The following is a 16,932-nucleotide window of genomic DNA, read 5'->3' on the forward strand; positions in this document are numbered from 1 at the left end:
ATCTTTTTATATAACTTTCTCTAGTTCCCCTTACCATTTCAGATATTTTGTAAGGTCAAAAAGAAAAAATCAGCATTGAAAAATGCATTGAAAAAAATCTGAAAATATATGCCATATACAAAACTTGTGGATTACCCACCCTTGCAAAAGGAAGTGTGTATTGGGATGGGGGGGGTGCCTTCTCATATCTTCTTTAAAAAAAAATCCTTACCCTCTATCTTAGAATTGATGCTAAGTATCAGTTTCAAGACAGGAGACCTGTAGGGGTTAAGCAATTGGAGTTAAGTGACTTGCCCAGGGTCACACAGCTAGGAAGTGTCCAAGCCAGATTGAACCTAGGACTTCCCATCTTCAGGCCTGACTTTCTTAACTCTGAGCCACTGAGTTGCCTGTCTTCTCATTTTGAGAAATTCTCCTATAATTTTGCAATATTCACTTTTGATGTGTGTGTAGTAGCTCTTTCTGCTTCTATTATTGTTGTCATGATATTGTTTTCTCAACTTTGCTTACTTTATTTACCATCAATTTATGTAGATCTTTCCATGCTTCTCTGTATTAATCATATTCATCCTTTCTTATGGCACAGGAATATTCCATTACATGAATGTACCACAACTTGTTTAGTCATTACCTAACCAATGGGCATCTGCTTTGTCTCTAATTCTTTGTTTCACAAAAAGTGTTGCTACAAATATTTTTGTGCATATGGGAACTTTCTTCTTATCAATAGCCTCCTTGAGTATAAACTTAGTAGTGAAACCTCTGAATCAAAAGGTAGGTACAGTTTAATTTTTTTTATTTGTACAAATCAAAATTACTTTCAAAACAGTTGTACGGATTCAGAGCTCTACTAACAATGCCCTGATGTGTCTCTCTTCCTATAACCCCTTCAATACTGGCTGTTCTCAGGGTTGTTCTGACTTGCCTTTATCTTCTTATTAGTAATATGGAGCATTCTTTCACATGGTTATTAATTGCTTATAATTCTTTTAATGACTGTTCATTCATATCCTTTGACCACTGAGGAATAGCTTTTGGAGATGGTGATATAGATAGAAATGAAAATATATGTGTGTGTTGTTGTATAATATTGGATATTAAATTATTATCAGAGAAATTTGTTATAAAAAATTTCTTATTCAACCACTTTCCTTCTTATTACAGATGCATTAATTTTGTTTTTCAGAAGCGTCTCAATTTCAAGTAGTCAGTTATTTATTTTATCAAAAAGAAAAAATGTTAAATTTGTAAATAAGAAGATCATTTCCATATGCTACACAGAATAGAAATGGGGACTATACATGAAGGTGTGAATTTTTTATTATATATAGCTTGCTTTTCTGTTTAAAATATAAAATGTTAAGCAAGTAACATCCAAAAATGTTCTGTCTGTAATTCTATCTGTACTTCCATTTGTTTTATTCTCTACTTTAAAGAAAAAATGCTTTAATGACCCTCTTTACTTATTTTTCTCCCCTCTCCCTAATCTTATCATTAGTTTCCTTTCTCTTCCTACTCCCCAACTATTATCTTCCCATGATGGAAATGGGAAAGAAAAAGAAAACCCTTGTAACAAAAATGCATAGTTAAGCAACACAAATTCCAACATCCGTCACATCCAAAAGTGTTTATCTCTTTCTATAACTTGAGTTTATTATTTTTACATCAAGAGATGGGTACCATTCTCCATCATCAGTCTTGATCCTCCAGAATTGTGATGTGTTAATCCATTGATCAAAGATTTTAAGTCTTTCAAAGTTGTTTTTCTTTACAATTGTAGGGGTGGCGTTGAGTTAATCACTCTACTTAAAGTAAATGATGAGCTGCTATGCCCTTTTAAATTTATGAAGTGAGAATACTTTTCTCTGAAATTAAACATCCCTAGAAAAAGTCCTTGATCAATCAGAGAGAGTAAAGTTGTATAAAAATATGATTGAATAGACTGAGGAAATTTGGTTATGCCCTGTGGGTCATCTGTAAAATATTGAGTTATTTCAGGCCTCAGAGACTTTAGAAATCATTGAGAAAAAAGTACTCCAGCTAAACCCCTGAAAAGGAATACATTGAGGGAGGAAAGGACAACTCACATGCTTTAGCCTTAGTCTCCCTCTCCACTCCAAATGCCCTATTAAAGGAAGATCATGTAAGTTTTGACATTCTCAAGGAATTTCCAGCTTCCCATCAGCAGTTAGCATCCTTGGATCAGGGGGGTGGCAGTGGCTGCACTGGAAGCAGAGGTTGGATGGGATGGGGAATCAAGGTTTTACAAAGATCTTGGAAGAAAAGTTACAGCATGCCTAAGGGGAACAGCTTATAGCAAGAATCTAGGGTGTAGCCTGTTTTCCATTAGACTCATATGCATTGGTGGAAGAGTATATCACAGAACTTGGGGCAGCATTTATATCATCTGAGCCAACTATATTATCTTTTACTTCTTTTCTAAAAGGAAATTGCCTTACTAATTGGTAATCACTTGATATGCATTCTGGGAAGCATGCCAATGTAGGAGCTTTTGAGCTACACTACTAGAAAAGACAATCCCCAACCTTTCCAGGCTAATACTAGAGAGCCCTAAGGTAAAGTAGCTTCCCTCTGAGAACCTGCCTTGTTAGCACAAGTAGGGATTGCAAAAGTAGCCCCAGATGTTGCACAATGTTGTTGTTATTGTGTAAACTATGTTTCTGATTCCTCTGACTTCACTTTGTATCAATTCACACAAGTCTTCCCAAGATTTCACTGAAACAATTCATTTTGTCATTAATTATGGGACAATAATAATTTGTCACATTCATATATCATAATTTTTTCAGCCATTCCCAAACTGATGGGTATTCCCATAGTTTCTAGCTCTTTGCCACCATAAAAATTGCTGCCATAAATATTTTTGTACATTTGGATCTTTTTTTTTTGTCTCAACTCTTTAGGGTATAGGCTTAATAGTGATATCACTGGGTCAAATGGTGTGCAGGGTTAGTGATTTTGGAGCCATAGTTCCAAAATTGTCTTCCATTACTCTGCTAATGGTTCATTAATACTCATTTCCTTAATTGACCTCATTCCTCCCCTTCACAGAGACCTATGTTTTTGAACAAAAAATATTGAGGAAAAAAGGCAATTTAGAAAAACAGAGCATCAATCACATCGACTAAATTTGACAGTATTTACAAATGTTCCACATCCCTAATTCTCCATTTCCCATCTAGGGACAAGCTTGGTCATTTTATAATTACAAAGTTCAGTTTCCTGTCTTCCTTCTTTTATAGAGGAAAGAGTGCAGATCCTGTGGAAGGAAGGAATCATTTCCTTACCCCAACTCCCTTACAATAGCTTCTCTAGCTCATGGCAATTTTTTCCAAGTTAGAGTAATGTAGTGGCTATGCCACTTCTCCCTCCTCTTTCCTCCTTTCTCTATTTCCTTTGTCTCCCCTCTACGTCTACAGTCTTTTTTTTTTCCTCCCAAGGCCAGCTCTTTCTAGCTAACATGGTTTTGGTTTATGTTTTCCATATCTCTGATATTTAAGTTCAAGTTTTACCCACTTACAAGATCTTAACCCCTTTTGATTGAGATGCCTTGTAACTCTGGGCTTGACAGGTCCAAAAAGCCCCCAGATATAAGTGCCAAGCCCAAGCCCAAGATAGACACAAAGAGCTCTTTCCCCTCCTGTGTTTCTCTACCTGTGGAAGCTATTGTCAAGACCCTTGGAAGCCTTTAGAGAGAGTCTTGTAGGTTCTTTCAGGAAGCTATGGAAAGCAGGAATTGCCTAGAAGAATAAGGTGGGGAAAGAGGTAACTGGCCGACCTACTGGTATCCCTACATATCCAGAATATCAACCACCCTTGCCCCTGACCTCCAAAACCACTCCCAGAATATTTTTGCTTTATTCTGGTTACAGTGCTTTAAATTCCAATTAGGGCCTCATTTGAGCTCTCTGTGTGAAGGGGCTCTCACTCATTCTGTGTGAAGAGGCGCTCAGTCATTCACACATCTGTGTGAATTAATTTAATCAGAAAGCTTTTTCCTCCTAACATTTCACTGAGCTCAGCTGCACTGTGTGTGTTGCGGTGGTGATGGTGGGGTGCCTTTTATTGAGAAGATGGAAGGGATCCTAATTACATAGGATCATAGATTTAGAGCCAAAAATAAATCAGTTCATCTGAAAGGGAGACTCTATGACGGGTGGACTCCCTCAAGCAAAGAGATCTTGAAGGCCAGGGATATGAGGGTTGATGGGGCTGAGGGAAGACTGATGGCCAATGAGGGTGGAGTAGAGTGTGCACAGGGAATGGAATATTTGGAGGCCAAATGAGAAGGGACTTAATTTTCCTAGTAGCTTATTGTTTTAACAATTATTCTTGCTAAGCTCCTGTAAATGCTTTAAAAAAATTAAAATTGTCATTGTCTTTAAACATCAGTAGCACAGTTTACAAACTTGATGGACTGTGTAGCCAAGTACATACAACTTAATTGAGTCTACTTATTCCATTCTGCCTTTTTCCTCCCAACATGTTACACTGCCTGGGTTCAGGAAACCGTGAGGCAGAAGGCTAAGGAAAATACCTGTCTGTAGCTTTATTCTCATAAAAAAGAGCAGAGATACACTTGTAAACAGAGCCCTCCCTCCACTTCAAGAGATGAGAGGGAAGTAGCCAGGATTCTAGAGGTCTCCCTTGTGGCAGCCCAAAGATCGTTTGCTTAGGATGTTCTCAGCAAGGCCGCTTCACCGTCAGAGGCCCCAAGAAGGAATCCGAAAGGAACTGGAAGAAAAACAGAATATTCAGAGGGTGCTGGATAATACAGGAATTTCTGCTTGTTCTAATGGAGTTGGCTAGATATATAATCTCTGGTTTTTAATTCTCTCTGATCATGATCTATACTTTTGGAAGCCCCAAACCCCTTTATAGGATTATAGCCATCACAGATATAGAGCTAGAAGGGACTGTGGAGATCATTTCATCACCCCAGTCCCTTGTTTTACTGATGAGGAAACTGAGGCCCAGAAATATGAAGAGATTTGCTCAAGTCACTCAACAAGCATTTTATTAATCACTTGTGTGCCAGGCCCTTTGCTAAGCCCCAGGAATACAAAGGAAAAGCAAAAAATAGTCTTTGCTCTTGGAGGGAAACATGTAAGAAGGTATATACAAGCTATTTCTAGATTATATGGAAGGTTCTCTCAGAGGAAGACATTAGCAGCTGGGGGACCCAGAAAGGTCCCCTGCAGAAGTCAGAATTTAAATTGAGTCCTGAAGGAAGCCAGGGATACTAAGAGGCAGAATTGAGGAGAAAGAATATCTCAGTCTACCTCTTCATCTAAGACAGGAATGATGGAATATATAGTAGGCAAAGAGTGATGTGAGATGAAGAAAAAGGGAGAAGAGAGAGCTTTCATCATATGGAAAGCTTCAAGTTTGGAACAACTGCTGTGGAGAATAACATAGTTAATATTAACAGAGTTACTATGATCCACGGGCATATGGGTGGTAAAGTAGATGGAGCAGTGGGCCTGGAGTTAGGAAGACCTGAAGTCAAACCCAGCCTCAGACACTAACTAGCTGTGAGACCTTGGGCAAGTCATTTCACCTTGATTGCCTCAGTTTCCTCATCTGGAAAATGAGATGGAAAAGGAAATGGCAAACCACTCTAGAATCTCCACCAGGAAAACCCCAAATGAAGTCATAGAGTGACCATGGAGTTTCATGACTGAAACAACTAAATATAAAATCAGGGAATTGAACTGTGCAACTTCCATGGTCCCATTCCGCTCTGCATCTATGATCCCATGAGTTCTAATTCCTGCCCTATCACTTCTGTCTCTATAAACCTGGAAGAAGCCTGGATAGCCTCACCCTACCCTGGGACAGATGCTCATTATCCTATGTCTTACCACTCTAATATTCTTCTGATTGGTCTCCCTGACTTAAGTCTCTCCTCATTCCAATCCATTTTCCATTGTTGCCTTCCCTTCCCCTTCCCATCAGTCAAATTCCATCAACTGCTCCCTAGTATCTCTAGGATCAAACATAAAATACTGTTTGGCTTTTAAAGCCCTCAAAACCAGCTTCCTACCTTTCCAATTATCTTACCTTTTACCCTCTTCTACACATTTCATGATGCAGCAACAATGGCTTTCTTACTGTTCCTTGAGCATAACATTCTACATTCTGCCACTGACCTTTCTCTAATCGTTCCTTTGCTTAGAATGCAACTCTATTTTCTCAGGTTTCCTGCAAAAGTCAACTCAAATTCCACTTGCTTCAAAAGGCCTTTCCTGCTTCCTCCTGCTGCTGGTGCCTTCCCTCTGAGATTACCTTCCATTTATAACTACATATCTTGTAAGTGCAATTTTTTGCATATTGAATCCTCCATTAGAAAGTAAGCTCCTTAAGGGCAGGGAGTGTGTATTCATCTTTGTATCCCCCAAACTGTGTCACCTAGCACAGGTCCTGGCCCATTGTACTTATTGATAGACTGAGAAGCCTCTATGCCACAGTTTCCTTTCCTATTGGAGGAAGCAGAATAGCTGACTTCATAGGATGGTGGTAAGGTACCACAGTGAGAGACCTAGTGGGACATGGGCCAGGTGAGAAGCTATACAGATGCTTTAGCTATGCTACATGATCTCTGCTTGACTATGTATGTTCCATTGATGGCACAAAATAGAGTTCACCTTGAGGGATCCAGTTTCCATTCTTCTCCAGTCAGAGATTTGCTGTTTACTTGCTCTCCCACATCTTTAGAGGATGACTAATTCAATATTTTTTTTCAATGTCAGGAAAAGGACCAGTCTTTGTGACCTGGCAGAATCTACTCAACAATCTAAAGACTAAGACCTGTCCTTAAAAGGACAGCTAGGTAGCTCAGTGGATAGAGCACCAGACCTAGAATGAGGAAGACCCAAGTTCAAATTCAGCTTCATACACTTACTAAATATGTGACCCTGAGCAAATTACTTAACCCTGTTTGCCTCAATTTCCTCATCTATAAAATGAACTGTGGGAGAAGGAAATGGCAAATCACTCCAGTATCTTTGCCAAGAGAACCCCAAATGAGGTCACAAAAAGTCAGACTCAGCTAAAAGAACTGAACAACAAAACTGTCCTCAAAGGACTTAAATCTCTTTCTCTTGACCAAAAGGACACTAGAGGTCCCTGACTTTTTTCTTTATAGCCTCCCCTCTTCTCTCCCCTCTCTCTACTGCCCCCTTCCCCTACCCAGCTACTGCTGGGTAAAGTTCCTTACTTCATGAAGTCTGGGGATTTGGACATGGCATGTTCAAACTCTGCAAAAGACAGCATGTGGTCATTGTCCAGGTCAGCGTCATACCATACCTGTAATAGGGAAAAAAAGAAATTGGGGGGCAAGGTCCAAGAGCCAGAACAAACAGTAAGCTAGAGAAGGGGTAGAGGAAAAGCCCCTGGCTTGGGCCCTTTGTTCGGGAATCCTCCAGGGCCATCCAGTAGTCCCTGTTTTAGAGGAAACATCTGCTGGGCCACCCTGGCCCTCACCTGCTACCTCAGGTGTGAACTTTGGCAACCCCATGCTATTTACAACAGCCAAACTGGGATGGAGGCCCCAAGGGGCCTTACCCTGAGAGTCCCCAGAAACTGTACTGGGAGAGGGAGGCCTACCTGCTAGTTGGATATGGGATAAATGGGTTAGAGTTGGTTGGTTTTTTTAAGTAAGCAACCGTACAAATTAATGAGCCTTTGACTGCTCTACCATACAAGGATTTGGTGTTGTCTGCTTTTTGTTAGGCCAGCTAGATCCTCCTGTACTCTTACCCCATATATGTTTCTCTACATGAATTCTCCTTCATGCCCCCAACCCGGAGAGGCACATGGATCAGAATTTCGCCATTGATGAGTGGGGGATGTTTATGACAACTTGCAATTTCCACACACAGGACAATGAATACAAAATGAAACTTTAATTCCAGGGAGTGGGATGGGGTTGGGAAGAGGAATGCCAACAGAGATCCCAAGCCATTTCCAAGGAGGGAGAAAGAAATAGTCAGGTTGGGGCAAGGAGGAAGTATTCTCCACCCTGTAGTGATTTAGTCAGTGCTTGTTGACTGATGGCAGCATCCTTTTCTTTTCTTTCTTTCTTTCCTTTTTGTTTATTTTTGCAAATGGGAGTAAGTGACTTGCCCAGGGTCACCCAGCAAGATCACATTTGAACTGAGTTTCTACAGAGTGCAGGCCTGATGCTTTATCCACTGAGTCACCTAACTGCCCCAGCTTCCTTTTCTTTAAAGAATTCTTGTTAATTAGGAGCTCAGTTGTTTCTGTCCTATTGCTGAAGGAATATAAATGCTATCATTATAGTCTACATTTCAGTACCCTGGGGGAAAGCCTTAGTTATTCTCCCCTAGTTACAGCTTTGATTTTTTCTCACATAATTGACAGGGAAGATGGTAAGCTATACCTCAAGAGAAAGGGAGTCATGGAACACTCAAGTCCAGTGTGATACTTTCCTACCTCTTAGAAAATGACCTGAATCCAGGAGTGGGATTGTTATCATTAAGTACCAGGCTATCAGTTATGAGTCACAGGCTTGGCAAGGTCTTCACTCAAGACCCTGGAAAACTCTGGAGCCAAAATATGCCAGCCCTGTAGGTACAGTGCAAGGGGCGCTGAATCTGGAGCCAGAGGTCCCTAGGTTCAAATCCCACCCCAAATCACTTAACTTCCCTGGGCCTCAGTTTCATCATCTATAAAATGAGAGATTTAGATTAAATAAACTATTAAATCTCTCCTAACTCTGGACCTATGATCCTATGATTTCTCTTGGCCATTCTTCAGGCTAATCCAACTAAAAGCCCTAAAATTACAAATAGCAAAGGCTCAATCGAGCCTCAGACACTCCCTAGCAGGGTAACTCTGAGACAAGTCATTTAATCCTATTTGCCTAGCTCTTGCTCATCTATCTTAAAATTGTTACTAAGACAGAAAGTAGTGTTTGGGTTTTTAAATAGCAAAGACTCACTCTGTGGCCTTAAGATCAAACTTGGAACCATGACCCTATGGGCAACTGCTCCCATCTCTTAAAAGGGCAAGCATTGAGTGAGAAAGCAGAAATGATTCAAGAAAATGAGCCTAGTGAATGTAGCTTACTTCTTTATGGTACCTAATATGGTATGTTTTTTTTTAAATATATTTTATTTGATCATTTCCAAGCATTATTCGTTAAAGATCATTTTCTTTTCCTCCCCTCCCACCCCCCATAGCCGACGCGTAAGTCCACTGGGCATTAGATGTTTTCTTGATTTGAACCCATTGCTTTGTTGATAGTATTTGCACTAGAGTGTTCATTTAGAGTCTGTCCTCTGTCATGTCCCCTCAACCTCTGTATTCAGGCAGTTGCTTTTCCTCGGTGTTTCCACTCCCATAGTTTATCCTCTGCTTATGAATGGTGTTTTTTTCTCCTGGATCCCTGCAAGTTGTTCAGGGACATTACACCGCCACTAATGGAGAAGTCCATTACGTTCGATTATACCACAGTGTATTAGTCTCTGTGTACAATGTTCTCCCGGTTCTGCTCCTCTCGCTCTGCATCACTTCCTGGAGATTGTTCCAGTCTCCATGGAACTTCTCCACTTTATTATTCCTTTTAGCACAATAGTACTCCATCACCAACATATACCACAGTTTATTCAGCCATTCCCCAATTGATGGGCATCCCCTCGTTTTCCAGTTTTGGGCCACCACAAAGAGCGCAGCTATGAATATTTTTGTACAAGTCTTTTTGTCCATTATCTCTTTGGGGTACAGACCCAGCAGTGCTATGGCTGGGTCAAAGGGTAGATATTCTTTTGTCGCCCTTTGGGCATAGTTCCAAATTGCCCTCCAGAATGGTTGGATCAATTCACAACTCCACCAGCAATGAATTAATGTCCCTACTTTGCCACATCCCCTCCAGCATTCATTACTTTCCTTTGCTGTTATGTTAGCCAATCTGCTAGGTGTGAGGTGATACCTCAGAGTTGTTTTGATTTGCATCTCTCTGATTATAAGAGATGTAGAGCACTTCTTCATGTGCTTGTTAATAGTTTTGATTTCTTTATCTGAGAACTGCCTATCCATGTCCCTTGCCCATTTATCAATTGGAGAATGGCTTGATTTTTTGTACAATTGATTTAGCTCATTATAAATATGAGTAATTAAACCTTTGTCAGAGGTTTCTATGAAGATTTTTTCCCAATTTGTTGTTTCCCTTCTGATTTTAGTTATATTGGTTTTGTTTGTACAAAAGCTTTTTAGTTTGATGTAGTCAAAATTATTTATTTTACATTTTGTGATTCTTTCTATATCTTGCTTGGTTTTAAAGCCTTTCCCCTCCCAAAGGTCTGACATGTATACTATTCTGTGTTTACCCAATTTACTTATGGTTTCCTTCTTTATGTTTAAGTCACTCACCCATTTTGAATTTATCTTGGTGTAGGGTGTGAGGTGTTGATCTATTCCTAGTCTCTCCCACACTGTCTTCCAATTTTCCCAGCAGTTTTTATCGAATAGTGGATTTTTGTCCCAAAAGCTGGGATCTTTGGGTTTATCGTATACTGTCTTGCTGAGGTCGCTTTCCCCCAGTCTATTCCACTGATCTTCCTTTCTGTTTCTTAGCCAGTACCAAATTGTTTTGATGACTGCTGCTTTGTAATATAGTTTTAGGTCAGGGACTGCAAGGCCCCCATCGTATGTGTTTTTTTTTTCATTATTTCCCTGGATATCCTTGATCTTTTGTTCTTCCAAATGAACTTTGTTATGGTTTTTTCTAAATCAGTGAAGAAGTATTTTGGTAGTTCAATGGGTATGGTACTAAATAGATAAATAAGTTTGGGTAGGATGGTCATTTTTATTATATTGGCTCGTCCTATCCATGAGCAGTTAATGTTTTTCCATTTGTTCAGGTCTAGTTTTAGTTGTGTGGCGAGTGTTTTGTAGTTGTGTTCATATAGTTCCTGTGTTTGTCTTGGGAGATAGATTCCTAGGTATTTTATTTTGTCTAAGGTGATTTTGAATGGGATTTCTCTTTCTAGTTCTTGCTGCTGAGCTGTGTTGGAGATATATAGAAAAGCTGATGATTTATGTGGGTTTATTTTGTATCCGGCAACTTTGCTAAAGTTGTTGATTATTTCAATTAGCTTTTTGGTTGAATCTCTAGGATTCTTTAAGTAGACCATCATGTCATCCGCAAAGATTGATAACTTGGTCTCCTCCTTGCCTATTTTGATGCCTTCAATTTCTTTATCTTCTCTAATTGCTACTGCTAGTGTTTCTAGTACAATGTCAAATAGTAGGGGTGATAATGGGCATCCTTGTTTCACCCCTGATCTTATTGGGAATGCATCTAGTTTATCCCCATTGCAGATGATATTAGCTGTTGGTTTTAGATATATACTGTTTATTATTTTTAGGAATGACCCTTCTATTCCTATGCTTTCTAGTGTTTTTAATAGGAATGGGTGTTGTATTTTATCAAAGGCTTTTTCTGCATCTATTGAGATAATCATGTGGTTCTTGCTAGTTTGCTTGTTGATGTGGTCAATTATGTGGATGGTTTTCCTAATGTTGAACCAGCCCTGCATCCCTGGTATGAATCCTACTTGATCATGGTGAATGATCCTTCTGATCACTTGCTGGAGTCTTTTTGCTAGTATCCTATTTAAGATTTTTGCATCTATATTCATTAGGGAGATTGGCCTATAGTTTTCTTTCTCTGTTTTTGATCTGCCTGGTTTTGGAATCAGTACCATGTTTGTGTTGTAAAAGGAGTTTGGTAGAACTCCCTCTTTGCTTATTATGTCAAATAGTTTGTATAGTATTGGGGTTAACTGTTCTCTGAATGTTTGATAGAATTCACAGGTGAATCCATCAGGCCCTGGGGATTTTTTCTTAGGAAGTTCTTTGATGGCTTGATGGATTTCAATTTCTGATATGGGATTATTTAAGAATTCTATTTCCTCTTCTGTTAGTCTAGGCAGTTTGTATTTTTGTATATATTCATCCATTTCTCCTAAATTGGTGTATTTGTTGCCATATAATTGGGCAAAGTAATTTCTAATGATTGCCTTAATTTCCTCCTCATTGGAGGTGCTGTCCCCCTTTTCATCTTTAATGCTGTGAATTTGCTTTTCTTCCTTCCTTTTTTTAATTAGATCTAATATGGTATGTTTGATCCCTATATAAAGTCAGCCCATTTCATCTTGTTTCAAGGACATACACCAATCCCCAAACTTGATTCTGATCTTTTGCAAATTTGTGCCCTTGGCCATCATGAGAGAGAGTTTGGACAGCATTGAGTGATCCTTCTCTACTACCTTCCTAGCCACCACTTGAGGGATCAGAATAGTGAAGGTCCCACTTGTCACACCCTCTCCTAGGCCCTTTTAAACCCACCAGTCATGAAGGGAAGGTCAGTTTGGACCCATCTGGTACATACATGTTGAATCAGATTCTTTAGTAACTCGTCACCCACATCAGTAGTGTTTAGCAATCGCTTGATGATGTTTTGAAGGTCATCCTCATCAATGAAGCCATTCTCATTAATATCTGCTGAGAAGAGACAATTCTTGAATATAATGAAGAGGTTGAGAAGGATGGATAGGGGAAACTCTTCCTCTCTACCTCAGGCCATTAAAAACCAATTATATCAGCTTGGTAGCTCAGTGGATAGAGTACCCGGCCTGGAGAAGGGAGGTCCTGAGTTTAAATTCAGCCTCACACACTAACTGTGTGACACTGGGCAAGCCACTTATACACTATTTGCCTCAGTTTCCTCATCTGTAAAATGAGCTGGAGAAGGAAATGGCAAACCACTCCATTATCTTTGCCAAGAGAACTCCAAATGGGATCAGGAAGAGTCAGGCACAATTGAAAAATTACTGAACAACAATAGCTCAGAGGAAGCCATTCTTTCACAAGTCAGCACTTTCTACCTTTGGACAGCTCTAATTGTTAAGAAGGTTTTTTCCTTACCTTACCTACCAGGGAATAGTCAACTTTTCCTTCTAGACCTTCTACTATGTATAAACTTGCTATGTAACTTCCAGGAAAAGTTATTTTGTAGCCATTTTCTTCTAATTTAGAGATTTTGCCTTGCAGATAGAAAGCTGGCCTCAAAGTCAACAGGACGTTGGATTTACATTCTTCCTTGAACCCCTGCTGGTTGAATGACTGAACAGGTTACTGAATCTCTTCCTCCTTTCTGTTTCTCCTCCTTTCTGTTTCTCCTCCAAGACACTTCCAAGTTTTAGGCATTTTTACCGGCTGTCCCCCATGCCTGAAATTCTCTCCCTCCTCATCTTCATCTCCTGGCTTCTTTAAAATGCCAGCTAAAACCCTATCTTCTGCAAAAAACCTTCTTATACTACTGCCTCCCCCCTAAGATTATCACCAATTTATTTGGTTTCTTCAGTGAATCGTTCACCTGTTGTCTCTCCCATTAGACTGAGTTCCTTGAGAGCAGGGAATACATGTTTGCCTTTCTCTCTATCTCTAACATTTAGCATAGAACCCGGTATATCTAAGTGCTTAATAAATTATTGTTGAATGGCAGGCATTACTCTCTCCTATACTCTTCTAATGTATAGAAGAAGCACAGATTGGATCTATGAAACACAGGTCAAGACCCTCCCCACTCCAACCTACCCCCCCAAAAAAAATCATAAGGTGTAAATTTTCTCAAAAATATCTGTTTTTCTTTGCAAGGTTAAAATGTTAAGCAACATCATTATGGGTAATCATAAGGGATTATTATAAAAATAAAAAATTTACTACCTAGGAAATAAATGTTCCTCTTGAAATTTGTTGACTGCATTTTGCCTTGTTTTGTTAAAAGCCACCATGGCCAGTTTTCCCATTTCTTGGATTCAGACAGTAAGCTCTAGACCTTCTTTCTCATGTTGGGTAGCCCTTGCACCCTTCTTTGGTGAGCTTTTCATTTCTAACTTGACTTTTCTCCCCACAAGTACAGATTTGGGTCCCTTTTCAGCATTTTAAGGAAACTCTGAGGTGTCCTTTTGCTCCCCTGGCCTTTGGACCCCTCCTCCTCTCCAACTACCTCCTCCATAGATGATTGACCACCCATATTCAAGACCATTTAACCTTTCTCATCACCACCCCTTTTCCAGTTTTGTAACCAGGAACCGTAATCAAATAAACTTTGCTCTCACACCCCCCCCCCCCCCCCCGGAAACATGTATCGATGGACTTCCCTGTGACCAGGAATGTGCTACTAAATTTTAACACCCAGCTTGCAAAAAAAAAAAAAGTGAACCATACACCTTTAAGCTTAATATGCATTATGATCATTTTCTTCATCACTTTCTTAAGTTTAGACAATCAGCAAAACAACCCAAGCCTTAACTTGTAGCATTTGCCAATTTCCAAGGTATAAATGCTTATAAAAATGTAATCCTTTATATCAAGGAGCCATTTCAAACTCAATCCAGCATACTTCTAGCTACAATTGTAGGAGTGAGATTGCCCAGGGAAGAAGTATAGAAATACAGAAGGAGATAACATGATCATCATTCCAACCCCCAAACTCAAATTCATTTTAATTTCCTGAATACTGTAGCCCTCAATATATCTTACCATAGATGCGGAAGGCATACTCAATCTTCAGGCTGGGGCAGGCCTGGGCACTAAATACAGAAGCCATTCCCAAAATATCCTCAAATGAGAAGACTTCATCGTGGGAGAACACTCTGCAGATTCTGTCTCTGAAGGGGTTAACCTGCTGAGCAAGGAGGAAGAAGATTATGTCCACTGTCCACACTTTGCTGTTCACTGTCTAGCTTTTGTCTTAAAAATCATTTTAATGGCAGCAGCTGGGTGGCTCAGTGAATAAAGAGCCAGGCCGAGAGACAAGAGGTCCTGGGTGCAAATCTGGCCTCAGATATTTCCTAGCTATGTGACCCTGGGCAGGTCACTTAACCCAATTTTCCCAGCCCTTACCACTCTTTTTCTTTGGAACCAAAACTTAGTGTCAGTTTTCAGTAAAGGTTTTTTAAAATCACTTTAATCGAAGGCCTTTACATCTTGTTTGTACATAGATGTTTGCATATTGTCTCTCCCATTTAGACTGTAAGCTCCTGAAGGGGAGGGATTGGTTTTACATTTTACCCATTTCCAGATTATCACACACACACACACACACACACACACACACACACACACACACAACTGGCATTGAGTCACCCTTTAAGCAAAGAAAAAACAGCTAAGCAAAAACCAACTGGCAATGTATGTGATATGCTTTCCCTGTAGTCTCTCACCTCCCTCTTGAAGGCAAAGCTATATGTTTCCTTATCTGTTCTCCAGGATTAGGACTGCTTAGAGTTTGCCTTCCTATTACTAGTCTTCATTCACATTATTATATGTGTGTTCAACTGGTTCTGCTTACTTCATTGTACATCAATTCATCTAAGTCTTCCCATTTCCCTATGAAGTCTTCATTTTCATCATTTCTTATTGCACAGTATTTTATATAATAATAATTGGGGGCAATAATAGCAATAAAGTTGTTGTGAGGACCAGATGAGATAATATTTGTAAAGTGCTTAGCATAGAGCCTGGTGTGTAGTAGGAACTTAATGAATGCTTATTCCCTCAGCCCCCAATATATCATATGTAATTCTATATTACACATAAAATATCTGTATGATATATAATTCTATATTATATGTGATTATATTATATAATCTATCTAAAATATACATTTAATCATATTTCATAATGTATAATTTTATGTATAGAGAGACTATATGAGAACATAACAGAATATGTTTATTCTACATTGCATTAGAAGTATACTACATATAATGCAATTACAAGTATAATATGACTTGTTCAATTATATTCATCAACCTTGTCAATGGCTGCTATAAGTATTTTTGGACTTCTGTTACTTTTCCCTCTGTCCTTGACCTCCCTGAAACATATACCAGTAGTGATACCATTAAGTCAAGTAGTAGTACCATTTAGTACTTTTCTAGTATAATTCCAAATTATGTTCCAGAATGGTTGCTCCAAGTCACAATTTATATACAGTTCCACTAGTGTATTTCCCTTTCCATTGCCCCTTTAAGAGTTGGTGGATTATTTTATTGTTTGTTTTTGTCTTTTGTTATCTGACAGCTGCAAAGTAAAATCTCAGTTGCTTAAATTTGCTTCTCTTAATAAGTAATTTGGAACAGTTTTCATAGAGTCATTGATAATTTGTGTTTCTTCTTTAGGAAATTGCCTGTTCATATCATTTGGCAGTTTATCTACTGAGGAATGGCTCTTGTTCTTCTATATTTGTACTTTGAATATCAGAATTTTTTCCAAAATGCTTGTGATGACTTTCTTCTCAATCAATAACTTCTCTTCTTATTCAAAGCATTTGTTCTGTTTGTGCAAAAGTCTTTTAATTTTAGATAATCAAAACATTCGACTTACCTTTTATGATCATCTGTCTAACTTGTTTGAGAATTCTCCCCATAGCCAGTTACTAAAGTTAGGTCCTTCCATTCTCTTTTAGTTGTTTTGATGGCATGTCCCTATATATTTAACTTGCATATCCATTTAGAGCTAATACTAATATATATGGCATAAAATACTGGTCTAAACTGAATTTCTGACAAACTAATTTCCAATTTTCCCAGTATTTCTGATGAATTGAGAGTCTTTGTCCTGGTAGTTGTATTCTTGGACTTATCAAAGATTAGACTATTTTGTTTGATTACTTGTGAGTTTTTGCTTTCTTAATTTGTTCCAGTGATCAGCATTTTTATTTTTTAATCAATAGCAAATAATCAGGGTAAAAACAATTAAAGTGATTTCTCATGCCTCCATTTTCTTCAGGTCAGTACTTTTATGATTTAATTAATAGAAATATTCTCAACACCTGCCTATCTTTTCATTCTATGTGACTCTTGTGCATATCTT

At 38.9% G+C, this 16,932-nt stretch overlaps 1 protein-coding gene across 4 annotated transcripts in view; it reads right to left on the reverse strand.

Annotated features, from left to right (window-relative positions):
• Window positions 1-4,546: 4,546 nt before the first annotated feature.
• CIB4 (calcium and integrin binding family member 4) overlaps window positions 4,547-16,932 on the reverse strand; it is a 120,872-nt gene continuing 108,486 nt past the window's right edge. The window contains exons 4-7 of one of the 4 annotated variants that reach the window (XM_007475955.3): window positions 14,596-14,737; window positions 12,440-12,552; window positions 7,241-7,329; window positions 4,547-4,755 (exon numbers count right to left, since the gene is read on the reverse strand). In XM_007475955.3, the coding sequence (XP_007476017.1) occupies window positions 4,725-4,755; window positions 7,241-7,329; window positions 12,440-12,552; window positions 14,596-14,737 (375 nt within the window). In that variant the 3' untranslated portion in view covers window positions 4,547-4,724. Of the gene's footprint in view, window positions 4,756-7,240; window positions 7,330-12,439; window positions 12,553-14,595; window positions 14,741-16,932 lie in introns of all 4 variants that reach the window. The other 3 variants (XM_007475954.3, XM_001380222.5, XM_016428627.2) reach the window with 3 other exon arrangements.

This window comes from Monodelphis domestica, chromosome 1 (assembly GCF_027887165.1).
Source record: "Monodelphis domestica isolate mMonDom1 chromosome 1, mMonDom1.pri, whole genome shotgun sequence".
Lineage (NCBI taxonomy): Eukaryota > Metazoa > Chordata > Mammalia > Didelphimorphia > Didelphidae > Monodelphis > Monodelphis domestica.